The sequence below is a fragment of the Empidonax traillii genome, unplaced genomic scaffold, assembly GCF_003031625.1.
Source record: "Empidonax traillii isolate 1590-97213 ecotype Southwest subspecies unplaced genomic scaffold, ASM303162v1 scaffold496:size689020, whole genome shotgun sequence".
In the NCBI taxonomy this organism is placed as follows: domain Eukaryota; kingdom Metazoa; phylum Chordata; class Aves; order Passeriformes; family Tyrannidae; genus Empidonax; species Empidonax traillii.
In genome coordinates this window covers 142,226-168,350 of record NW_020955689.1, presented here as the reverse complement: position 1 = coordinate 168,350, position 26,125 = coordinate 142,226, and the positions used below count along the sequence as shown (strand labels likewise).

General features: G+C 39.9%; 1 protein-coding gene across 1 annotated transcript in view; it reads left to right on the top strand.

Annotated features, from left to right (window-relative positions):
• The first annotated feature begins 432 nt into the window (after window positions 1-432).
• CUL1 (cullin 1) overlaps window positions 433-26,125 on the top strand; it is a 51,440-nt gene continuing 25,747 nt past the window's right edge. The window contains exons 1-2 of the mRNA XM_027896435.1: window positions 433-518; window positions 16,378-16,670. Of these exons, the coding sequence (XP_027752236.1) occupies window positions 16,531-16,670 (140 nt within the window). The 5' untranslated portion in view covers window positions 433-518; window positions 16,378-16,530. The remainder of the gene's footprint in view (window positions 519-16,377; window positions 16,671-26,125) is intronic.

Sequence of the window (26,125 nt, the reverse complement as noted above, 5' to 3'; positions counted from 1 at the left end):
TTTGTGTTGGGAACACCAGAACTGTACTCAGTACTCCAGGTGGGATCCCACAAGAGCAGAGTAGAGGGGCAGAATCACCTCCTTCGACCTCCTGGCCACGCTCCTTTTGATACAGCCCAGGATTTGTTTGCTTTTCTGGGCTGCGAGCGCACACTGCCGCCTCACGCTGAGCTTTTTGTCAACCATTACTCTCAAGTCTTTCAGCTCATCCTTCAGCTCTTCTGGCACTGGGCTAACCCGGGGAGGGGTCGGAGCAGGGCCGAGGAGATGGCGGCCGGCCTCCCCGCGCCAGGAGCTCCTGCGAGCCGGCAGGCTCCGCCGGGAGGCCGAACCCCGTACCCCGGCCGCCACAGCCCGGTCCCCTCCGCCCGCCGAGAGCCGGGGCGGGGCGGGCGGCGAGGGGCGGCGCCTCGGCGATCCCCAGGCCGCGCCGGGGGGAGGCGGCGGCGGATCCGGGCCCGGCGGAGGCGGAAGGGGCGGGCGGACGCGGCCCTGACTCTGCGGGACGCGCGATGCTGGTGAGTGCGGGGAGGCCGCGGCGTTGTGTCGCAGCGAGGCCGGGCCCGGCCCGGGGCGAGGCGGCGGCGGCGGCGCCGCGGAGCCGGCGGAGCGGGGCCCGGCACTGAGTCACGCCGCGGGCAGCGGGGGCAGGGGCGGCCGGGCCCGGCCCGCCCGCCCGCCTTTCTTCTCCCGGGCGCGCTCCCGGCCCCGGGGCGCGGGGGCGGCGGGGGCCGCTGCCCGGCCCGCTCGTGGATCCGGCCCCGGGAGTCGCGGGCCGGGCCGAGCCGGGCCGGGCTGGGGAGGCCGCGAACTGCGCACTCGGAATGCATCGCCCCCGTCGGGGCGCGGGAGCGGCTGCCCCGGCCCCGCCGGAGAGCTCTGTGTGCCCGCTCCCTCCTTCCCTTACCTCCTGCCCTGCCCCGGCCCTCCCTGCCCTGCCCCGTCGCCGCGGCCTCCGCATGGCCGGGGCGGCCCCGGTGGCTGCCCCTGTCTTTCCGTGCCGCCCCGGCTGCTCTCGGAGCTCGGGCCCGTCCTCCCGCAGCCCCGCGCCCTCACTGTGCTCCCCTCCTGGCCCCGCCACTGCCCACCCCAGCCGTGCCAGGCTCGTCCCAGGCCTCTGCCCTCATTTTCCCCCTGTGAGCTTTTGTCCATAAGCTCACCGGACGTTGTTTACGGGTGTTCACCTGCTTTCCGTCCTCCCTGTCCTTTCCTGGTGCCGCTTCCTTTCACCGTGTTGTATCCCACCCATCCCCAGAGCCCCAGTGGCGCTCAGATCTGTTTGGTTGTACCTAGAGAGATCCCCTGGTGCCCCCAGCACCATCCTGGCTGCTGGGGGATATTTGCCACAGTTCATCCTAGTTACCTTCTCCAGGTTTCTCTTGCTCTCAAGGACTGTGCACCAGGCTTCGCCTTATTGCCACCTACTGTTGTGGCCTTACCGGAGAAGGTGCCCCCTGTAACCTTTTGTCTGTCTGTGCATTTATCACCTCTGTTCAGATGACTATTCCTTCATTTTTTTGTCTTTGCAAATAATCACTTCATTTGTTTCCCCGTAACTTTGCCACTGAAAGCTATTTGGATCCTTTCCCCATCCTTTTTACTTCTTCTTCAAGTTATATTCCAGCACCGTCATTATCCCTCCATTACCTTTCCCCTTTCAGTTTTCTTCCTCCCAGTAACCATTTCCTTCACCATGTTCTTTTGCCCTTCTGATCTTACTTTCCTGTCATTAAAACCTTCCTTGTGATCTTACCTAATACTCTCCTTTCCACATGCTCCTTTCCTTTGTAGACTCATATGCTCTCTCCCCCACTTTGTATTTAAATCCTTCATCTGTGCCTTTGAGGAGAAAGGAGTTTAACCCTAGGTTATCTGTGTACTTGTCAACATTAAGAGGGCAGAGATGACTTACTTGTTTTACCTTATTCTAATTTGTTTTGTTACTGACTTCCTCAGCAACCTGATATATGTGTTCACATGTAATCACATACCTCCACCCTAATACACACACATATCCTGATGCTTGTCAGGGAGGGAAAAGTCTGTGTTGGAAATCCTTTCGGCAGGACTGGGAAGAATGGTCCGTGGGGGCCAGAAATACGTAGTGGCCATGCAACTTGAATTAGGCCAAATAATGTTTGTAATACCATGTTGTGAATTGGTACTTAGTTGATATGGAGTGTGTCTGGGATGCATCCTCTTTGGGGAAGTAGTAAGGTACTGTATAGGTACATAGTTTTTACTCACAGTGAACTGCTGTAATATTGCTGCATCAACACTTTGTGTCTTTGATGATGACTCGACTGGAAAGAAGTCTTTTCCCTCTGCTTTGTACCTTCTCTTGTGTCTCAGTATTTGTTGTCCAACTTCTTATTTTATGTCTTTCTTAGCCACCTTGGGTCTTAAGATTGGTTACATTTCGCAGTCATGTCACTTCCACATATCTGAGGTGTGGCTGAAACACTGGACCTACTTGAGCTGTAGAGGCAGGGTGAACACATTTGATTTCAGGAGTAATTTGTACACCTAACTCTAAAATCCAGGTTTGGTACTTAGCGTTAACAGCTTCATATTTTCTCAGCTGGCTACACACAGGTCCTAGAAACTCGGCAGCAGCTCAGAACAACTGAAGTAGGCTTCTGATCTGAATTACCTCTCTGGAGGAAACTTTCCATTGCCTATCTAGAGATCGTGTAGAGAACACCTAAATTAGGCATATGCTTCCTGCTCCTTGGATGACAAAATAGTTGTGCTGGTTTAGGTAATGATTCTTCTTCCACCTCACTCCTTTGTACACTGGTTTGAACTGGCCTTGTAACTCGGGCCTGTTACTGAGACTGTCAGCTTGAGAAAATCACATTGCTTTAATTTAAATACCTTAAATTCATTTCAACAAAATGGATGCACATCCTTATTTGGATACTGCTTTTGGGGTGACTTTTTTTGAATTTAGCTTAGTCTTGGTGAAAGTTCTTGGATTTTAGCTGTATTGTTATGGAAACAATACTGAGTCCTTTGAGAAAGTTTTCTCAGATATTCAGCTTAAAAGTTTTATCTTACAACTTACATGTTGCAATCTCTGAGTCCTTCTTTTCATCCTAAGCGTTTCTTAGGTAGTGCCTAAGTTAGCATAGCCACAATTATTTCAGTAGAGCCCAGCTTAATGATGAGTCATGTCCTGGGTGTCAGTTGTTGCGTGAATTGGGAATACGTGGAATCTTCTCTCTTGGCACTGAAGTTTGGGGTTTCTTTAATTATTAAAAAACTCAACAAAACCCTAGCGGATGAAAGCTTTAAATATGTTTCACTTGCACTTACCCCACTCTCAACATCAAAAATTTGTATTACGAACATAAGTGAGGGGATTTCCTAGTAAGAGGTGGTCAGTGTGTTACAGGTGGATATCAGTGCCTTGGGCTTTTCAGCCAGGGTTTTCTAACTTGTCGAGGGCAGGATCAGGTTAAAGTGTAAAGTGGCTGAATCAGTGCAGCGGGTCATCACCGTGGCTCTGCTATTGTGCTTCCCATGCTGTCCAACAGGGTCTGTCTGTGTGCATCGGGAGGAAAACAGGGAAGGTGTCCCACTTGGATGGGCATGCCAGGATGGCATGCACAGGCAGTCCTAGCAGCCTGCAGGTTGATACAGTCTTCCTGCTGCACAGAGCTGGAAGGAAAAAGGATTTGGAAAATTTGGTGTTGGATGTTTTTCATATGCTTCAGCAATGCGTGAACTTGCTTTAAACAAAATCCTCAGATGCTAGCGTGTTTTTTAGGTAAGAGTAAACTAATAGAAAATTTCTAGTTACTCTGTTTTTCAGGTTAATCTCTATGCAAAGAGGTGGTTGTTGGAATGAACATTTAGAGGCCTGGGTAAAAGTTATAATCCGTACAGCATGCAAATTAAAACTGCTATTTTCTTTAATTTGTCATTGAGACCATTGAGTTTCCCTTCCTTGTTAAAGGAGAATTTTCAATAAGAAAAAGGCAAGAACTTATCATTATTGGAAAATTATAGAGACCTTTTGAGCTTGTCTACATAAGTGACTTCCTATTTTATTGTGAGAGTTGTTAAGTTTTTCAGTGGAAGAACTACTACTGATTGACTGTTGATGTTTCTGCAGTGCTGCAGTTCAGACCTGTTACAGACATGACTAAATGACTTGGTAATAAAATTGTTCTGAGCTGATCTGCCCTGCTGTAATGCTGTAAGTTGTAGTCTTTAACTACAGAGATAGAACACTGTCAGACTTAAACACTCATTGCATTATCCTAGCTGCTGAGAGGAGCACTGGTTTAGGACATAATGTGTGTCCCAGTGGGTAGTTTTCTGTCACTTTTCTTTTTACCCACAGAACCGCTGATGCCACAAGAGCGAACCTCTTCATGTTGCTTCCTTACATCTTCTCATAAATGATAACAGGTCAACATCAGTTTTTTTAACTGAACCAAACTTTGACTGCATCCACTTTATGTAATGCAGTGTTTTTCAAACCCCTCTTTATCTATGAACCTTAGAAAAATAAGTGAAAGCTACTGTGAAAATAGGAGAATAATAGTTCTGTTTTGCACTTCAGGAAACTGGTATAGAGTCGTGTGTAAATTTCTTACGAGAGTTGGAGTCTCTTATACTTTATCTCTCCAAAATTGCACTACTTTCTTTGCCAGTTGTATCCTGAACTTGTAAAAAGAAGCAGGTGATTCTCACCCTCTCTTCTGCTCTCCTGTGACCCTACCTGGAACACCACATCCAGCTCGGTGGCACCCAGCACAAGAAAGACATGGACCTATTAGAGCAGATCCAGAGGAGGGCCACAAAAGTGATCTGAGGGCTAGAACACCTTTCCTATGGAGACAAGTTAAGAGAGTTGGGGTTGTTCAGCCTGCAGAAGAGAAGGTTCCAGGGAGACCTTATTGAGGCCTTTCAATATATACAGGGGGATTATAAGAAAGATGGAGAGAAACTTTTTACCAAGGCCTGCCATGACAGGACAAGGGGCAAAAGTTTAAAATGAAGAAAGAAATTCTTTATTGTGAGGGTGGTGAGGCACTGGAACAGGTTACCCAGAGAGATTGTGGATGCCCCATCCCTGGCAGTGTTCAAGGCCTGGTTGGATGGGGCTTTGAGCAACCTGATCTAGTGCAAGATATTTCTGCCTTCAGCAAAAGGGTGAGAGCTAAGTGATGTTTAAATGTCTCTTCCAACCCAAGCCATTTTATGGTTCTTGAATAAACTATGTAACTTTGATGTGATGTTCTTCCAGAAACTCTGGGAAAAAAATGTATATTGTTTCCTTTTCTTACCCTTTTGATTGTTCTGGTTTTGGAGTCAAAAGGTTCACTGCTGTAAGAGGGACAAGGCATTGCTTGACATCAGTACTAAGAATAAAGGGTCAAATACATTTTCTCTGATGTCTTTGTTACCACTAGATTTGAATATCGGTTCGATACCGTTGACTTCTGTTTTTCTTAAAATTAGAAAAATTAGGTGATACAAAATGCTCCTTGTCTTTGGATTTCAGTAGGTTTGCTCTGGTTAATGCTGCTGTATGTCTCAAGTTTGGTGTTACTGTGAAGGAGAAATGGAAATTTTATTTACACATATGATGGTGAGGATCATGATGATGGAAAGTCTTTGCAGTGTGGGCAGCTCCTCACTCTGCTCTGGTAGTGTACTTATCTTTTGACGACGCACACACGCATCTCTTTTCCCATTTTTTGAGATACTGGGACCCGGATGTATTCGATTCATTAATGTACAAGGTAGACAAAAGTTATTTTTTAAACTTACAGCAAGGATCTACAAGAATTTGGGTTATTAGTAATGCAATTTCAACTGTAACTGAGCTCAGAAACTTCTTGTTTGTATTTTTATTTTGCATCCGATGTAACTTTGCTCTTTGTTGCTCTGTGTGTTTAAGTTTGGACAATATCTTAATGTGGATTAGAGTTCAGAACTAAGGCTGCTGGTGTGACCTTAGTTCACCCTGTTTTGCTCTGTAATTTAAACTCAATTTCATATGTAAATTTGCAAGCTCCTCTGGCCTCACAGCAGTGGAGATTGTCACCTGAAAGTTTCGTCTAAAGTTTGGAGGACTGAATTAGGGGAAAAAGGAGGGTTATAGGAAATATACTGTTTTATTAGCTCTTAGTGTTTCCATCTTGCTTTTCAAGGTAATTATTTCACAGGGAAATGCTCTACTTGCTTTTTGGTAGCCAAGGGATAAACTTTCCACTGTACAATTCAAAATGCTTTTTTAGAATGCTTGCATTTTCTTAAGAAAACAGACTATTCTCTTACTGTCCTTTTTTCAGAGATAACTTTGGAATAGTTTTGTTATCTCTGAAAGTGGGTCTTTGCTAGGGTGCCGTCGCTAATAGGGGTAGTATAAAATCAAAATGGGTATCCTTAAGTAATTAAATGGATTTTATTAGATTCTGATGCAGGCTTAGCTTTAAAACTTAATGGTGCAAGCTTAATCAACAAGAAGGAGAATTTAAATGTGGCTGCTAGGGATGTGTGTCAATTTTAACTTTTACAAAATTAAGTCAAAGTTTTTCACTTCTGTACCAGAGGTGGCTGTTGCAATCATTAGAGGTCAAAACTGATTAAAAGTTTGGTGAAAATGATACTGAATTTAAGCAGAGCTAACATTTTGTGAAGTATAAGGTCTTTGCTGAAAGTTAGGGCTGTTACAATTCAGATTGCGTGGTTGAAGCATAGAAATTACCTACGAATCCCTTTTGAGACTTTAATGAGAAAGTTCTCATTCTTTTTTGCTCTGGCTGTGAAAGTGAGTACTTGTGCCTTGTCAGTATTTAGGCATCTGGAATGAATATGTGAGAACTGTACTGTTCATTCCTAGCAGTGGTTGCAGCATTACACCATAGTAGGACTCAAAATCACTAAGTGCACATATATCTGTGTACTTAATGTGGACCTGATTTAAGAGAAAAATAAGAAAATTATTTTGGAAATGAATGTGAGTAACTGCAGCAGTCCTTGCTAGTTGCAGTCTAGTGAAACGTGAGTATGAAGGTGAATATAGGAGGAAGCTCTTCAGTATTTAAGCTGTGCTATTGTGGTATATTTGAGTGTCTGAAAATATCAGACTGGTTGCAAGATGAATTGGTGTGACCATCATCTTTATTTATAAATTGAAGTGGCAAACTGCAACGCCTTGATCAGTTGAGCTCTTGCGAAAGTAATAAGATGGAAGATGTGGTAAAATTAGCAAGCTGTTGGGAAGAGATTCCAGCCAGAATTGTTTTATGCTTGTTCGCAGTATGTTAATGTGGGTTTAAGATTATTGATAAGAACTGCTACCTACCAAGAGCATGGGAGAATATTTTTGCAGGTGAAAATTCCTGTTTGTGTCTTAACAGGTCAGTATGAAAGTGTATGTTGTGGTGCATTGAGTGCTGTTGAAATGGTGGGGGATTTGTGTTGTAGTTCAGAGGTCCTGTGGGTTCTGGTGAAGGTCATGTTATGTCTGAAGCAAACTGTAAGACATACCAGGGTTTTCTTGGTGGGGATCAGTAGGATCATGGTGTTTTAGCTTATTAAGTTGGATTTAGTTAAAGGTTTGATGTCTGGTAAGAGCTTTTGGGAAAGCAATTACGTGTAAGAGTAGTCCTTGCAGGATCATTAAGGGTTCTACACTGGCTTCCTGCCGCTCTTTTTTTTTTTTATTTTTATTTCCCCTCCCCCCCCTTTCTGAGAAAACAAGGTGTATTATTCTGTCTTCTGCTTGGCATGTTGGGTATCTAGCTTTGAGTTTTTGTGGGTTGTCCTCCCTCATTTTCATTTTCTGCGTCTTCCTGACTGGTTCAAGAAGTGTATCTTTATGTGCATTGTCCTTCAGGGTTTATGCTTATTTGGGTTTTGTTGTTTGCTTTTCTATTTGCTTGTTTCATTTGGGGTTTTATGCAGGTTGTATTACATATATCATTTGAGCCAGAGAGAGAATGGGAATACACAAGGCCCTTTGTTTTATTGTGGTGGTTTAACCCTGGCTGGGTGCCAGGCACCCACCAAAGCCACTCCATTACTCCCCTTCACAAGTGAGCAGGGGAGGGAAAATACAATGAAAAGCTGGTGAGTTGAAACAAGGACAGGGACAGATCTGTCATCGATTACCGTCACTGGCAAAACAGACTAGACTTGGGCAAATTAATTGAGTTTATTACTAATCAAAATCAGAGCAGGTTTGAGAAGTAAAACAAATCCTGAAAACGCTTTCCCCCCATTCCTCCCTCCTTCCCGGGTTCTACCTCCTCCCCCAGAGCAGCGAAAGGAGGTGGAGAATGGGGGTTATGGTCAGTTCACCACAGGCTGTTTCTGCCACTGCTCAGGGAGGGGAGTCCTTCATCTGCTCAGGCGTGGGATCCCTCCAACAGCAGACAGTTCTCCACAGACTTCTCCATTGTGAATCCTTGCCACAGGCTACAGTGCTTCACTAACAGCATGGGTCCCTTTCCATGGGGTGCAGTCCTTCAAGCACAGCCTGCTCCCATGTGTCATCCACAGGGTCACAAGTCCCACTGGGAAACCAGCATGAGCTCCTCTCTACACGGGTCCACAGGTCCCTGCCAGGAGCCTGCTCCAGCATGGAATTCCCATGGGGTCACAGCCTCCAGGCACCCACCTGCTCCTGTGTGGGGCTCCTCCAGGGGCTGTTGGTGGATCTCGGCACTCCTCCATGGGCTTCAGGGGCACAGCTGCCTCACCATGGTCTGCACCCACAGGCTGCAGGGGAACCTCTGCTCCAGCAGCTGGAGCACCTCCTTCCCCTCCTTCTCCACTGACCTTGGTGTCTGCAGAGTTGTTCCACTCACATACTCTCACTCCTTTTTTTTCTCTGAGTGCATATACTTCTAAAATATGTTATCCCAGAGGTGTTACTGCCATCTCTGATTGGCTTGGCTTTGGCCAGTGGAGGGTCAGTCCTGGAGCTGGCTGGCATTGGCTCTGTGAGATATGGAGGAATCTTCTCCCAGCTTCTCACAAAAGCCCCCACTGTGGTTCCCCTGCTACCAAAACCTGGCCACATAACCCCAGTAAACTTAGGTAAACCTTTCTTCCTTCTTTTCAGTACACTCGTGTCTTGACTTCATTCTCTTTGCATGGTGTTGCTCTTTTCCTAATCTGCAGCCTTCCTTTTTCTGAGATGCAAAAGCTGAGCATGATCAGTGTTTTAAGAAGGTGCGAAGCTTATTACTACTGCAGGCTGAGTTAAAAAGCACTGCAGGGCCTGCATGCTGTTTGTAGCAGAGGAGTATGGGAGCCCTTAGGTTAGAAAGGACATTTCAGTTTAGGAGTATTCTAAAAACTTTGTATGTAAGGATTACTTCATCAATGACGAAGTGAGCTCTCTTAAAGATGGCCAAGCAAAACTTGAAAAGTTTTGTCTGTATAGTTAGGTATGTAGTCCCTTACCCCGTTTTTGAAGTTGATGTGGTAGGACTACTGTGAAACTTTTAAAGCTGAGGGGATTGTTAATATTGACCAACATTTACTTTGGCGCCAACTGCAGAAGGGAGAGTTTTCTTTTACAGAATACAACAGCAAACCTTGTCTAGTCTAGATCTAGCCTTTGTTTATAAGGCAGCATGTGCATATTGGGCTTTGGTGGGTTTTGGGCTTTTTTTTTTGTTAGCTATTGCATTACTGTAGTGAGATATCTGTCAAAAGCTGCAGGAATTGTTTGGTCAAGGAAAACAAGGGTAAAGGAAGAAATTAAGGAAGAATGTTAAAGAGATAATAAAGGAGTATGCAAAGAGAAGTGAAAAACTCTACGTTTCTTGGTGCTCTTCTGAGGAATAGTAATTGATGTTTTGGAAAAGTCTTTGTAGTCAGGCATGCAGATTAAAACCATGTCATTTAAAAAGGCTTTTAGTGAACATAATCATGCGTAGTTTAAGTAAATGATACAAGTGTGAAAACTTCAACTCCAAGTTACTTCCGTATATTGTGTTTAAATTTTAAAATAAAAGTGAATTTAAGTGTCTTTCTAGCTGTGAGAAACATGTCCAGGCTTTTGTTTTATCTTTTCAACTGGCAACTGTGAAGTAATTGGCACATGAAGTAATATAGGAGTGTATTCCTTAGAGTGCTTTAGATACCACTGATCAGAGCTAAAACTAATACAGGAGGGGGTGTGGGGAGAACACTGGAGCCCTAAATTAAGTTGTCTTTTGGAAGGGACAGTAGCAACTGCTCAAAATTTACACAAATTTACATGATGTGGTCTTAAATTACTGGCAAATTAAATATACTTGCTTCTACTCTAAATTATTATTTTTTTAATGCTGCACAGAATGTGCAGACAACTTTTGGAAGGGAGAAGTGTATGCATGCATACATCTCTGCCTTTTTCTCATAATGAATTGAATTTAACTCTCTTGAAAATAAAATGAGCTAAAGCTTTTCACACTATATGTGAATCAGTATTTTGTAATAATACAGAGGAACTGAAGATTGTAATTTTCATAATTTGTCTCTTAAATATCTTTATTGAAAAGTGAGAAAAGATTCTAATATTTCTCTTCTGGAACTGATGTGATTTCTAGAATAACCATTTTTTTTTACAGTAGTTGTGTCATTTTGCTGGGGCACAGTGAAAATGTCTGCTTCAGGCAGATTCTCCAAATGTTGATTAATTACACATTTGTAACATGTGAAGTGCTAAGGATGTTACACTTTCTCCTAGTCTTGCTTTAAGGATTGTGTCACATGCATAAACTGTCTGTCTAGTTTATATTATTTTATTTATATTTAGTGACCTAAAACACTTCTGGACAGAAATGTGAGTGCTAAATAGTGTTGCATGCAGGACCAGGGCCCAACTAAACTGTTACAATTTTGAGCTCATAATGGTAACCTCAGCTGGAGTCAAGTAAACACAAAAGTAATTGGCAGGTATATGGATATGAAAAGTGTCTTTGAAATCCTAAATTGTGAGTGCAAGTGATTACAGGGACAAAATAGAATTACTTCTCATGTCTCTTTCTGCTCCATCAAACAAATATGTGCTGGAATGGAGGAGTCCTTCAGGAATCAAGAGGTAATTTTTTAACCTGGAAAAAATTTCCAAGAGGAGAGGGGTTTGGTTTATTTTTTGGTATGTTTTGTTTCAAGGCTAAAGCTGAAGACAATAAATCTGCCTTTGGATGCTTATTTTAAGGCAAAAATGTACCAAATATTTTGATGTGGTAATACTTAAGGGTCACTTCAGCTATAGCCATTTTGAAATTTGTGTGAGCTAGAGTATAAATGAGCACTCAGTATCTTAAGTTGTTTTTAAAGTAATACAAGAATAAGCAAACAGTTTGTGCTAGACCAGAGGTTTTGTTCAATGTGCTTCTGTATTAGTTTTTTGAAAATACTTGTATGCTTGTGTCATACAGCATTCAATCAGTGTTGAATATCTTGGGTCACCTGAGTACTTGCCTTGGCCCAGTGTAGTGGTAGCAGAGACTTTGAGGAGAGTAAAGCTGGTGGGGAACTTTATTGATTGTTGCCGTTTCCTAAACATGGGAGCATCTCTTGGATTTCTGGATCAGACTTGCTGAAATACAGCAACAAGAGAGCAGGATAGAGTAAGTTAGAGGAGTCAGGCTGGAAAAATGGGGAGGAAAGAGTTTGGCAAGAGGAATTTCATGCTGCATTTTTAAGGGTATGACTGTATTAAACTTACTCCTTTTTCTTGTCTTTTGAAACCAAAGATTAAACGTTCGTTATGCTTTATTCTTTCAGCACAGAAGGATGATATTTTTGCTTTTAGCAACCATTAAAGTGAACATGGTTCACTGCCCCAGTTTTTACAAAAGATACCAACCTTCACTCATTGTTCAAGTGAACTAGTTCTCTATTTTTGTTACTGAGAAACTTGCATTCAGTTTTAGAAAATAAATTTGAGGCAGTGTAGAGAGATTAAATTCTGACTTTTTACACATGCCTGTAAACTTTGGAAACTTCATAACACTAAAGGTCTTTGAACTTATTTTTAATGACATTCATTCCACCATAGCTTATTAGTGAAACTTGCTTCCCTTCTCTAATGTGTTTGTTTTTAGTATGATTAAATCTGGTCACCTTAGCTCATGCTATTAGACATGACAAGAATGTTTTCCTCACGTCTGAAATTAGACAGGAGATAAAATACTTGGAAATTACCAGGTCTAGGATCTGTTCCTCTCTGTGTCTTTAAAAAAATGATATCTGGGCTCTTGGGTCAGCTGGGAAACCTTGCTCTGGACCTGTAAGTTCTTCCTGGGCCAAGAAGCTGACAAGTTCAAATTCTATCTGTAATTATTGAAGTAATCTATCTTGAAATCTGTAGTTTAGAAATAAGGCGTTGTGGGAGAACAGCAGGTAATGCATAGATAGGCCTTGGAGCAGTGAAGCTGAAAGTTGTGTTGTGTTAGGACATAAAAATGAGATACTCATTTCAGCAGATGGCCTGAGATGCTGTAAATCTAGTGGGGTTTATTATGTTTTGTAGATAAAAGGGTTAACTTTGGCATTTTCCTAAAGACCTCTTCTAGCATACACATCATTTTCCTCAGAGGGGATACCTAAAAAAATCCTCTATTACTAGATTATCAGTGAAAACAAAACCACAATGTGTTTCCTTGCATATGACGCTTGTCATGATGTGTATCCCCAAGTAATGAAAAAGAGGGAATAACATTTTCTTCAGTCCTTCGAGGCTGTTCTAAAGTTTTGGCAGAAGTGTTGCCTCCTTTTGTTTTGTTTGACTGTTTTAATTGCAGTACTTGGATGCAGAATTGAAAGATTGAATGGTGTTGAACGCTGCATCACACTGTGTACATATTGTCTGGAAACTCTGGGGTAATTTTTTTCATATAAATATAGTTGACCTGAAGCTCTAATGAAATCTGGGTTCTCAGCTCCAAAGCTGCAGAGGGAATGTTGCAACTTGGGCAGGTGGTCTTATCCTTGAAGCAAGTCAGCAAAAAGTCTCATCTGTTTGGGCAAGAAAGCACGGTGATGGTCAGTTCAAGACCAACTTGTACAGAAGTCCTGCCAACAGCACTTGGCAAGGCAAGAGATCCCGCTGATGTAAAAGTTACGACCTAATGATGAGGTTTGAGTTCACCTGTAGCAATTTCGCCGTGCTCTTGGCAGTTGTGCACAGCCTGGGCACTGAGAAATTGGACTTACGAATTCTTTCTCCCTCCTTTTAAATTTAGCCTTTGGGATGTTGGGTGAAGAGCTGCAGTGTTACTGCTGTGGACCAGATTTGACCTTCAAGAATTGTTTGCCTAGGAAAGGGTTTTTTTGTGTGTGTGATTCACAAAACTAGCACTTTTCACATTAAATACAATTTCAGATTTTCACGGGGTGTTTGTGTATAATAATAATAAAAATGCTGAGTTACATAACCTTGTTTTACCCCTTCTCTTTCTATACATTTAATATCATAACTTAGTTTAACCACTAAGTACAAATAGTTGCGTTCATAAATATGCTTTTGTAGTCAAAGTGTTCCTATGTCTTGAAACTTTACTCCTGTTAAGCTAATATATCAATAATTACCTTACTATTTTTCTGCACATGAAAAAATCTGCAAAAAAATTAATAGTAGCTTCATCTATTGCTCTATTTCCTATTTGTAATAACTAGTATAATTAACTGGAAGAGGTAAATTATATGAGCCTAAGAAGTGAGATGGTGCTGTCATTCTGCTGGCTATGCTTTCTGCTAGCTGGCAAGGGGTTGGCCTTTTGTTACAAACTTTTACACAGCAGTGAAGTGTTTTGTGTTAGGTACGCCAAAATGTTTTTACGAAAATGCACTCTAACTCTAGGCTGCTTGCTTTTGGCAGATTGATGAGAGAGAAGTGGTGAGTTAATTTTTGCACACATTCACGGAAGAATTGCAGATTCGTAACTGTGGAGAGTTCAGATAGTACCATTTTTAAGGAATCCAAAAGTTTCTGCTCTCCTGGATTGTGGACATTTAATTAATTTTCTTGGCTTTGCATTGCAATGCTGACTTGTGATCATAGTCCAAGATTGTGGGTGTGTAATATGCACAGAGTATTTCCTGTAGTGGAGGTGAGTGGCCACTCCTGGACCTTTGTTCTTCCTGGCTTTCATTTCTCAGTCATGAAAGTCCTTCATCGTTAGTTACCACAGCAGGTTCGATTTCCAGAAATTAAAGAAGTTAAAAACAAACAAGGTATGATCTAGTTTACACTTCAGCATTATCATGCATTATTCTCGTCTTCTTTAATAAAGAGTTTGCTGTAATTACAGAAGGAAAACAGCAGGGTTGACTTTTAGGTGTGTGTTTTCTAAGATATACATTGATTGAATTCTTGTTTTTCCACCTAATTCTCTGAGTAATTGTTACCCATATAAAAAGCAAAATTAGCTACATAAGCAGTTGCATGTCAGATTAAAATGAGACAGTACTTGTTGCTGACACTGACATAATGAAAATATTTCTCGGTGTATCTACTTAGAGCTAGAGATTTAAATGCTTACAGGTAATGGGAAAGTAAAGGACTATAAGGAGTGATAATTTCTGTGTTACTGTAGTAACACAGTCATTGGCTGAAAAACATGAAGAAATGTCTAAATCTTAGCTGGTCTTTTTAGGGTCCAGGAGAAAAGGCAGAAGAGAATTACAAATAATTGGGTGGGGTTCAGGGAGGGTGTAATATAATACTTAATCTTCAGAACTCTGTGAAACCTAGAGTGGAACATATAATAGCCTAGAAGTGGATGTGAGAAAGCACCTCTGACTTACAGTAGATCCTGAAGGAATATCTTTATATTCTGCTGTCAGAAGCCAAAAACAAATAATAGGATTTATCTAGTCTTGACCTATACTATCTTTGAAATTATGGAAATGTTCATGTCAGCCTTTGATGACAGGTTTATCGTAAAGCTATATTGTCTGTAGAAGAACGGAAAAACATCAACTTTTGTAGTATTCTGAGTATTTCAGTCAGTGGGCTCTAGGGTACAGAATAACAGGACGGTTTGGGCTGGAAGGGACTTCTAAAGATCATCTAGTCCAGTCTCCTTGCCTTGGGCGGGGACACATTCCATTAGATCAGGTTACTCAAAGTCCCATCCAGTTCAGCCTTGAACACTGGTAGGGCGGGGCATCCACAGCTTCTCTGGGCAACCTGTTTCAGAGTCTCACCATGACCCTCACAGTCAAGAATTTTTTCCTTCTATCCAGTCTAAATCTACCCTCTTTTAATTTAGAACCATGGACCTTAGTCCTGTCACTACAGTCGCTGGTAAAAAGTCTTCATCTTCTTTGTAAGCACTAATATATAAATGGAAAGGCTGCAGTAAGGTTAAGTTGGTCCTGACTTATTAAAACTCTTATTTTTGGGCTAATTTTTTTAATTGCACTACCATCCTTGTTATTTTTTTGTATCTTAATTTTGTCGCTTTGGTGGAAAAGACATGATTCCATGTTATTGGAAAAATATTTTTATGGAACTTGCGTAAAAATGTATCTTCTCTACTTGATGTTTTCAGTCATCCTCTCCAGCCTTGGTTTTTTTTCTGCCTTGTTATTTCATGCCTTGTTATTTCATGAGGGTGATGAACTGATAATTGTCTTTTCACTATGTCCCAAACTGTGGGCACTTAAGACTCATGGCAGTAGTGCATTTTCTTAGTTTCTGATTCTTTCATTCACAGTTCACACAGTATTTATTCTGTGTACTTCCATTAGTAGTTCCTTCTTCCCACCACTTTTGACTGCGTGTTCTCTTGCTGTTAAAATTACATGAAGGAAGTGATGTTCTCTTACTTAGCAAAGTAATCAATATAAGCATGTGTTTACCAATAGAAAAATTCTCTGTTTCCAAAATAACTTGGACTTTCAGGTTACCTGCAATAGAATCTCAAGTCTGGAAGCGTTGCTGATAACTCTTTCTTTCTTGTAAGAAGTTCTTTGTATTATCTTCTGGTTAATCTTTGATAACCATTAGGATGTTTGTTAAACAGTGAGCTACCACGGAACCCGGAGCTGGAAATACTGGAGTTTTACTGTTGTATGGGGAGGAGACACTTCTTGAAAAGGTGGTGTCTGCAGCTTGGAAAGATTTTTGCTGTTATGTCTTGTTACTAGCGTTAGGATTTTTTTGTCAGCTGCACTGACCTAAGTGCCTTTGGGCAGCTCTGGGCACTAACTGTCCCATTTTGTAGTGGATTGCTGAATTGCAAGATTATGTTCCTTGGTTTTGGTATTTCAGATCTATCTCATCATGGGTTTCTCATCTATGTAATAGACAGTGTTTCAATGAAATAATGATTTTTGTATCCTTTGTGTGAATGAATTCAGAATGTCATATAAGGTGTATATTTTCTTTTCCTTTTGCAGGTTATCTTCCTGGGAAAAATCGCTTTTTGCATGTAAAGAGTATCTCGCTGAGTTGCTGCAACTGAGTTTAGAATGTTACTTGACTTGTGATTCTGATGGAGGAATAACCAGATCTGAGGCTGCTGCACTGGAAGACTTTACAGGAAATACAAAATGTCATCGAATAGGAGTCAGAACCCGCATGGACTTAAACAGATTGGTCTTGACCAGATATGGGATGACCTTAGAGCTGGAATTCAACAGGTTTACACCAGACAAAGTATGGCGAAATCCAGATACATGGAACTCTACACGTATCCTAATGCCTGTGGCAGTTATTACTTTCCCTGTTAGTAGATTAGGGATAGCTTTTTACTTTTCAAAACTTAAAATTGCTTCATAACCACTGGACTTAATGGCTTTTAAGAATACTTATTTTTATTTTGAAGATTGGCCTTTTCTATTTAATATTACTGGCAAATAAGCAGGAACATTCTGTTATTTGGAAAACTGGCTTCCGTAATTATTATGGCTACCTCTGTATTGCGAGTTTGATTACTATTATTTTTGATAGAGCAGATGTTCAAAGTGATTTTATGAATAGGTGTAATTTTGAGTCCACAATACACACAAAGAAAACAGAAATTCTTTTTCCTTTGTATGTTAGTCTCTCGCATTATGCTTCAGATCTTAGTGGTAATAATGTCCAGTTACCTGAAAAATTTTTCAAATGTCATCCTCAAAGTAATACTTTACTCTTGAGTTGATTTTATAATGTGTCCAGTGGATTTATCTTTAGAGAGAAGATAAGAGGGGGGTTAGCATCCTTGTATGAGTGTGCTGGAAGATTGTAGGAGGATTTTTTTTTTTTTTTTTCCAGATCATGCATAAGGATATTTTAAAACTAATTTGAAGAATACATGTGTCGTGTGCTATATTACAGCTTCAGTGTTTGGCTTAAGGACTTTATTAAGGAAATGAGAAATTCTTTTATATTCCACCTCTACAGTGGCATGTAAAGGGATTTGGTGAGAAACCACCTTTGTTTTGCATCTGTTATTCTGCATTGACTCTCATAGCCTTGCATCGCTCTGTAGAGTAAGTACTGCTTAAGAAGGTGGTGGTACAGCAAAGTGTGTAGACATATGATAGAAGAAGTGATGACTGAATACATTTCCTATCTTCCTTTAAGTAATTCTGCTATTATTCCTTATCTTAGGGTTGCTTTATTTTAACAAGATTATTGTTCTGATTCATAAACTAACGTCTGAAGCTGTTGTTGGCACTGATCTGGAAGTGCAGCATATAAAATTTTAGTTTGTGTTAATTTTTTGAAAGGACAGAACTTTTTATAAAAGAAGGAGGAGCTTGAAGGCTATAAGGCAATCAATTTGGTAGTTCCCTGGACTTTCTAAGGAAGTAGAAAGGTTTTTCTGTACATGCAATCTCAGCATCAGTGTGTAAGCTTACCCATCTGTGCCTGCAGAATCCATGCTCCCGGAGATGGTGGGAAAAACCCTGAGCAGTCTGATGTGTGTTTCTAGGATACTTCTTTAATAGTGATGGAAAGATGTAATAACATTTGTTTCGGGTCAGACATTTTAATAAGACTTAAAATTAATGATTTCTTTCAACGCTAGGTTCAACATTGTTCTTGACTCAGTGAAACCAATTTAATGTCTGATAGAAATTTGTCATGTGGTAGAACCTCTGAGAGAGATTTTTCTTCCGAGTGCCTTTATTATATCCTTGTTTGTGAGGTCTGTTAAGCAGGGCAGCTGAAGACTAGGTTCAATTATAATGTTAAAACTCTGGCCTTTTCCTCTTCTAGTGTTCTCAAATATTCTTGGAATGAAGCTGTAAAAGGGATACTGTCAACCACTCATTTTCTTCCTGTTGCTTCTTCAAGGAGTTATTTGGTTTGAAACTAAGGACTGTTTTTGTTCCTTTCATAAGTGAATTTATTTAGTGGATAATTTTGTTGTTGTTCAAGTTTGATTTGTGGATTAATATTATAGTTTGATAACTCAGAATATTTAACACTGGTTAGGCTGAGGTTTTCATCTACTATGAAGGTAACAATGCATTTTGCATCCTATACCATGTGCACATGTTCAAAAGTTGTGCTTAAAAGATTACCCTCCCTTCAAATGCAGTAACTGTAACATATTTGCTCAGTCTTTGTGTACAGCAAGTCTAGTGGATTGATGGACTTTTATTTCAGGAAGCTCTGCCTATCAAACAGCTTAGTTTGGAAAGCAGAACAGATGCAGATGAGTTTCAGCTGTTGCTGTAATTGGTCTGAAGATCAGCCCTACTTAAAGGATGCTAGATCATGTGCAGAGGGCAGTTTAGTCTTTCCTCATCCTCTTTTGTCCTTTTCCTCCCTTCTCATCCCCCATTTTTGCCATTTTTTTTTTTTTGTCAAGGTATTGCTCCTGAAATGGATTCCATTTCATCCCTCTAATTTATAAGAGGAGGAGAACCATGCACAAGCAAACCTGCCTTTAATCCTGCATCTGCTATTGATTTTTCAGTCAAATTTGATTGGAGATGTAGAAGGTTTTATTTTGCTGTGGTCAAGTACATCTAGAGAAGAATTAGAATAGTTATGCAATACCAAATGTTTATATCTCCATCAAACCTGCACTCATTTTCTTTATTCAGTGTCTCTTTTTGTGAGACACTAGAGTCAATCTATGAGTACAGGCCAGAACTTGTACTTAGGGATTTTTCTCCCTTCATTTCAATGGGACAAGAAAGAGGTTGATTATTCCAGGGCTTTTCTAGATCTGAGAATACCGAGATGAACCAAAAATCTTTCCTCTCAATGGTGGTTACAATCCCTCCTTTTTCTAATTAAAAATTTATTTGTGCTTTTGATTACAGGACGTGGGGGATTTTTTTGTCAGTTTTTTTGTCAGATCAGATGATCATCTGTTTCTTTCTTGTGTGTTTTGTTGTTCTGGTGTTTGGGCTTTTTTCCCCATATATGAAATTCTTGAAAATTAAATCTGGTTGCCTTTCTGCTCCTTACCCAGGTATCAAGTAATTTTTAGGAGCTACTGAAGTGTCGAGTAGCTCCTACAGCAGTAACTAACATCATCTGACAGCCTGTATTACAAGCTAGCGTAGAATTACATGCCAAACATTGACTTCGTGCAGAAAAGAGAAGTAGTCAATAAAATTAACTAGATTCCTCAGAACAGGAGATCTAACAGCACTACTAATGTTGTGAGGGAAGGACCTGTTTACCCTATTTCTCGTTTAGTGACAGTTAGTTTGTAGGCTGTGAGCCACAGGACTAGCTTATAAAAGTCAGTGTTAGAGCAGTATATGTCGACAGAACATCTCTCAGCAGCATTTAGTCTATTTGGAGGAAACTTCAGTTAGACTACCCAAGAGAGGACTGTGCTTGTGTGTAGCAAGTTGCCAGTTTCTTTTTTGAATTGTTAGTTGGAGACCTATTACTTTGTGTACTAGAATTATTCTTTCTCAACTTACTCATTTATATTGCTGTAAGTCACTTGTCTTTGTGGCCACCTCTTCTTAACTTCACCTGGCAATGATAAAATCACACATCTTGTGTTATTTTCACCTTTTTTTTTTTTTTTCCAGAAGGTGCTGCTTGTTTTTCAGACTAATCTTATGGTGAACCTGCAGTTTATTTTCCTGAGGCCTTGTGGTATGAGAGGATGAATTGAGATTTACTTACATTTGTATTTAAACTCTGCAGTGGAGAGAATGAAAGAATTTTGTTAATTTTCTTGTTTTATGTATCTTAAGCAGATTCTCAGACCAGGTACTAAACTGTCAGAAAACTTTCCTGCACTATGAAAGTAGCATACTTTTTCACAGTGACTTAGACAAAAAAAATTAGTAACTTCCTAAAATACTTATTTTCTTTGTCCAGCTTACCAATTTTCAGATATGAGGGGTGAATGGAAAGATTAGTGTTGTGCTTCTCTTTTATATACTTTTTACTTGAAATGCCAAAATTACCTTTTCTGACCTAAACTCATTTTAAAAAAAATTCAATTGAGAAAACTAAGACTCTTTAAAGATTCCAAATGCCATTAATTTAGAACAAATAAGATTTTTATTTACATGAAGATATCTTAAAATCTTTTCCACTATACTGTGGTGTGGTTTTTTTACTAAGATGTAAAATGCAGTGTCCGGATTGGCTTTCAAAGTCTTTCTAATGTGTACATAAAGATTACCTGTGATACATTTGAGTATTTGTTTGGCATAATTATCATATAACTCTTACATGAAAATTTGAAGTAAAATGACGAATTTACTATGACTTAAAATTTACTCAAGTCTTACACCTGTAAATTGGATTTTAGAAATGTGTTTCTTATATTATTCTGTTATTAGCCATCACTAGTAATTATTTTAAAAATAATTATTTAAAGTATTTTAAGGTTAGGCTGTTCTTTTATATTTCATTATTCTATGAAATCCTTTCCTTGTTTTAAAATTTGCTTATTGTGATTCAATTTTATTTCTCTATTTACTTACTTTAACAAAGAGGTAGTTACTGGTTATCCATTGGACCAGATGTAACTAATTGTACATCACAAAAGGTTACTGTAATCGTTTTATAAAGTGGGATTTTTTTTTTCTCAGATATTGGCAAGTAGTAAAGGAAAATGTGGTGTTAAACATTAATTAAGTGTAGTATCCTTACATTTTAAAAATACCAGATGACTCAGGATAATCTGTCTGTTCATAAAATAGAATGTGTAAATATAGTTAGCAATTTTTTTGCCTCTGGACAGATTCAGCACCAGTAGCACGTGTTCCCCAATCAAAACCATGAAACCCCTCTTTTGGCATCCATTTGTAGCTGCTTGTGTTGCAGTCCTTTTCCTAGTGGCTTTCACTTGAATTCCTGTATCTTAGTAGGATTTTCACTCAGCACATGCCTTTTAAAACTGTGAAAATCTTTATTTTCTAATGACACGAATCTGTTGTTACCAGGCAGCATGGTATGTTCTTGTGGGGTTTTCTTTGTCTGAACAAATTATTGTGCTTTTTCTATACAGAAAAGATACTGAGGTGTTAAGGCAATGCTGTTGTTTGGGTTTTTTTAGTCTTGGAAACTTCCACCTTCTCTCTTTAAGGCATCTTTTCACTTCAGTGTCAAATTGTTTAAGGTCACTTGGGTGCATCAAAGCAGCCTCTGCTGTCTGCTAGTATTAGTCTTGCTTACATCCAATACCCTATTTCATAGTGTTTATCATGTGCCAGTTAGGGATTGCGTGGAACACAAAAGTAGAAGTAAATGTATTTGTTTACATGTTTGAAGGGTACATAACACGCTGTTTCTTGCATGGAAAAGTAGATATCATTGTATGGTTTTGTGTGTATTTACAGAAATTGCAGCTTGAGTTTGAAAGAAGGGCAGAATATGTTTCTATTAGTGCAATCATTTCCCTTTTTTATGTCCTCTTCCGCAGCGATCGCTTGCTGTTCTACTTTGCTTTTTATAGTAACCAATAATATTCTGTATAAAACCAACCTCTGTCAATGCAACGAAAGCTAAATTTAAAAGCAACCTCAGTTACAGTGGATCTTACATTTCCTGGCATTAAAACTGTACACTTTGTTTATGCATTTGCCTTTGAAAATTTGTGGTTTTCTTGTGACTCAGTGCTTCTCTGTGATTCTTTTGAGTTTATACCATGAAGAGGGAAATAAGAAGTTGCCTGTTAGTCTTCAGATGGCTTTTGCTGGAAGTTTCTCTGGTCTCAGCCTTGTAGAAATGTGTCTGAGCTGAGTTATGCCTGGATTTCCATAGTAGCTGCACAGCTGATGCTGGAATAGCTCTTTCACTCTCTGCCTCAGTCCTTCCCTGATTAAAATGGTTCCACTGAAATGGGATGGTTGAACAGAAATTGTATCAAATCTAAATACTTAGATGTATCAATTAAGTCTAGAGACTTAATTGCTTTGTAACACAAGTGGTGAATGTGTAGGGTTGGGGAAGGAATCTTAATTTTTTTGTTTGTTTTCTTTGAACTGTTTTGTGGGGTTAACCTTTCCTTACTGAATGACGAACTGAACGTACATAAAATCTCTTGCTGATACCTCCATGAAAAGAATGAAGGTTTCTGGGTTTTTTGTTTTACTGCTGCTCTTCCCAAATCTAAAGTGAGTGTTTAAAACACTTGTTCTGAAGATTGATTGCTTTTTGACAATCTTACCATTTCAAAACCTTTTGCAAAATTCCTTCATCTGTTTGACTTACACCTACGTGACTTTAACATTTCATGACTCTTAGCAGTCATGTGTCAGTATTTTCAGTAACTTTCTGTATGATGTTCTTGCATGCCTTTGGTGTAATCTAGGAAAATACAAATTTTTCACAGAAATGGAATGAATTTCAACTTAGGCCAGCCACTGAACATAGAGCGCAGAGTTAATTATTGCTTAAGACCTGTGAAATAGCAAATTTATGTCTAAAACTGATCTTTATAATAAAGAGACCAGAAGTGATGACAGAGAAATTTTGCTAGAGCATTCAGCTTTTGTTGTTGTTGTTGTTGTGGGCTTCCTCCTTTTAAAAAGCTTTGTTGCCGTTTCTCTCTGCGCTGCAGTTTTGTGCTATGTTGTGTTAATTCTGCTTCCCTTTCAGTTCCTTTAATTTTACATATCTGTTCCTCAAGCAGACTTCTTCCAGTTATATTAATTTTTCATAGCAAAGTGGAAAAACTGTGGGGACCCAGCTGTACTGCTGAAAGAGGAATCAGTTATTACCTCAGCAGAACTGTTTTCTTTTTAAAAAATTTAAGACTAAGGACTCGTGCAAAGCTGAATAATCTGCACCCATCAGTGTAAACTCTGACTCCTTTCCTGTTGTGTGTTGAGTTAAAAACTGATAATTTTCCTCATAGAATTTCTTTTTGCAGTTACTCTTGGATGAAATTTAAAAAAAAAAAAAAGGTGTGGATTACTTTGGTACTTTTCTGGGGAGGAGAGCGGATTAGAGCTGAGCACGGCGTGCTCAAGCTTGTGTTTTGATGGCATACTTGCCCAAAAGATATATGGAACTGTTACTGAGAGAGCCTGTTTCACTTCCCTTGTGTGGACACAGAAGTTCAGATCTGCTCAACAAAGGATCTGGGGACAGGGACAACAGTTAGTTGCAGTGGTGGTTACTTCCCTAGTCCAGATGACTGATGGCTTGCCTGAGCTCTTGTGCTACTAAAAAAGCAGGTGCCCAGGAAGCTCTCCGGGTGGGTTGTAGAAATGATCTTATACAAGCCCTTAATTTCATTATGGTTTGGCAGCATGGGATTTTCTTTTCCCCTTTGCTCTGCCCACCTTTAGAAACTGAGCCAAGGAAGTCAAAAGTAGCATAAATTATGTTGATGACTGAGGTGGTAAAATTAATTTGTCTTTGGCAATTTTTTGTATCCCTTTTTGAAGAGTTTTATAGGAGAATAACATTCTGAAATAGATTTTTCATCTGGAACAGCGCAATGCTGAATCATTTTATAAACTTCCTTACAGTCTTCTACCTTAAATTTTAATTTAGATAAGTAAATGTAATTTCTCCTTCACTGTAAGGAAGATATAGAGGTTAGAGGACATCAGTCTTGATCTGTTCCCCCTATAGATGGTTTGTCTGCTGGGGACAAACCTGAAGTTCAGCAACCAGAACCTTGGGGACCAGCACAGCTTCGCTGTGGTGCCAACTATTCTACTGATGAATTAACTTCCCTGCTTACTGTAGTTGGAAATTGCATCGCAGAATTGTGCAAACCCCCCCAAAAAAGTTTCCTAATAGCTGTTTGTATGTGGCTTCCAGCATACGAAGCATTGAGGGGATTAATTTTGCCTTCTACAACCAAGAATTCTTTTCATAGCATTCCCCTTGTTATTCTGAGATGGGCTGTCATATACTTTGTTGTAACAGCGTGAATCTGATGTTGTTTTGAATATGTCAGTCTTTCTGTCAGTGGCTGGCTTTAGCAGATGGGGACACAGATTGTAAACAAAGTGTGAGAGAGCATTCTTTTAGGTGTAACATGTCAAAGAGTTATTTACACTTGCAAACAGCCTTCTGCACAGGCAAACTAACGTCAGTGTGACTTGTATGGAAAAACTAAATTAGAGAATTTCAAAAGTGCTGTCTCGAACCCTTTGGCTAGCAAGTCTCAAGCCAGAATAAAAGAGAGAGATGGGCATTACTGATGTTACTTTTGCTCAGCACAGGGTTGATTACTGTCAGGGATGGACAAAAAGTCTCAGTCTCCCTCAGTATTTACTTTACAAGGAATCCTGAGTTTAATTGTAAAATGTATAGAGTTAGAAAAAGGCTTATGCCTTCTAACCTTGGTCTTTCATTTTTCTGAAGATTGTTGTGATTGTTTGTAGAGATGAACAGAAGGAATATTTTTGTTAGGTAGTACTCTCAAAGCTGCAAGAATTACCCATCATCTGGATGGTCTTCATATTTTTAGGCTTACCCCAAGCCACTTGGGATAGGAGAGTTAGAGAAAGAAGGAGACAAGTCTCTCAACTGGGTATTTATGAATCAGCCATAAGTTTCTTGTATCATGATGGAGTGGTTTTCCACACACAGTTTTTAGATAAATTTATAGTAACTCCTTTAAAATCAAAAGGTGAGATAAGCCCGCTTTTCTTGTTTATGGAAAGAAAGTTGTGTATCTAGAAAAAAATTCTTATGCTGTGTGGTGTTCCTCACTTGAACAGGGAATTCTAAAGTCAAAGGTAGATGGTAAAAGTAGCGACAGTACCAGGGAATTTGAACAAACAAATGATGAGGAGGTGGAAGAAGTCATTAATGTCCAGGAAATCAGTGGCTGATAGAAATAAGGAGCTGATTAAAAGTTCAGTTGCTTCAATTCAACACAAATTAAGTCTTTATGTTACTGGTTGATACCATGGGAAATTCAGTTATTGGCACCTGGATGAGATAAGATGGGAAATGAAAATATGCTGTGTATTTTCAGAAAGGGTTAATCTTAGGCAAAGGGCATTGCTTCTTTGCACAGAATGCAATGGCTTTCTGAACAAATATTTGAATATAGACTGTGAGCAGGCTTTCCTTTGTTTGATATGAAGACTGTGAGCCTTGATCCTGGTGGCATGCAAGATACTCTGATCATTAAACCCAGTTTAAGGGTATGATTTGTCTATGAAGCTCTTTTTTAAAATTAATTACAAGAAATCTATTTTACTTGAGTTTATTATTTACTACAAGCAACTCTGTTCACAATGACTGTAATGCATCATATATTTGGGGTTTATAATTCCCTTGGTATTTGGTTGTGCTGATGTCTCCCACAACATTGTGCTGGAGTTTCTGAAAGATAAAAACCAACCCTCTGCAACATATTAATTTCATAATATATGATGAACTGTGGAGTAAACCTGTCTGGTGGTTAAAGCTGGGTCCACCTGTGTTAAGCACAAGTTAAAACCAAGTTAAACCTTCTGGTTTGGTTAATTCAGTGTTTTCTAACATGGGATGTGGTTCAAAAGGCTGCCTTCAGACTGTCTGTAGAAGAATGAGCGCTCAGTAGCTTTGTTCCTGTTGGATAATTGTTTGCCATGTGAGTTATAAGGGTGATTTTTGTTGTCAGATCTGAGTCCTCATCAAGTTCTTTTAGGTGCTGCCCAGCTAATTTATTTTTCTTTGTACGTGGAGTGGTTTCTTTCAGGATGCTTTCTTATTTGAAGTGTTTTGGGCAACGTGACTTCCACTTACTACTTTGAAAGAATTCTGCAT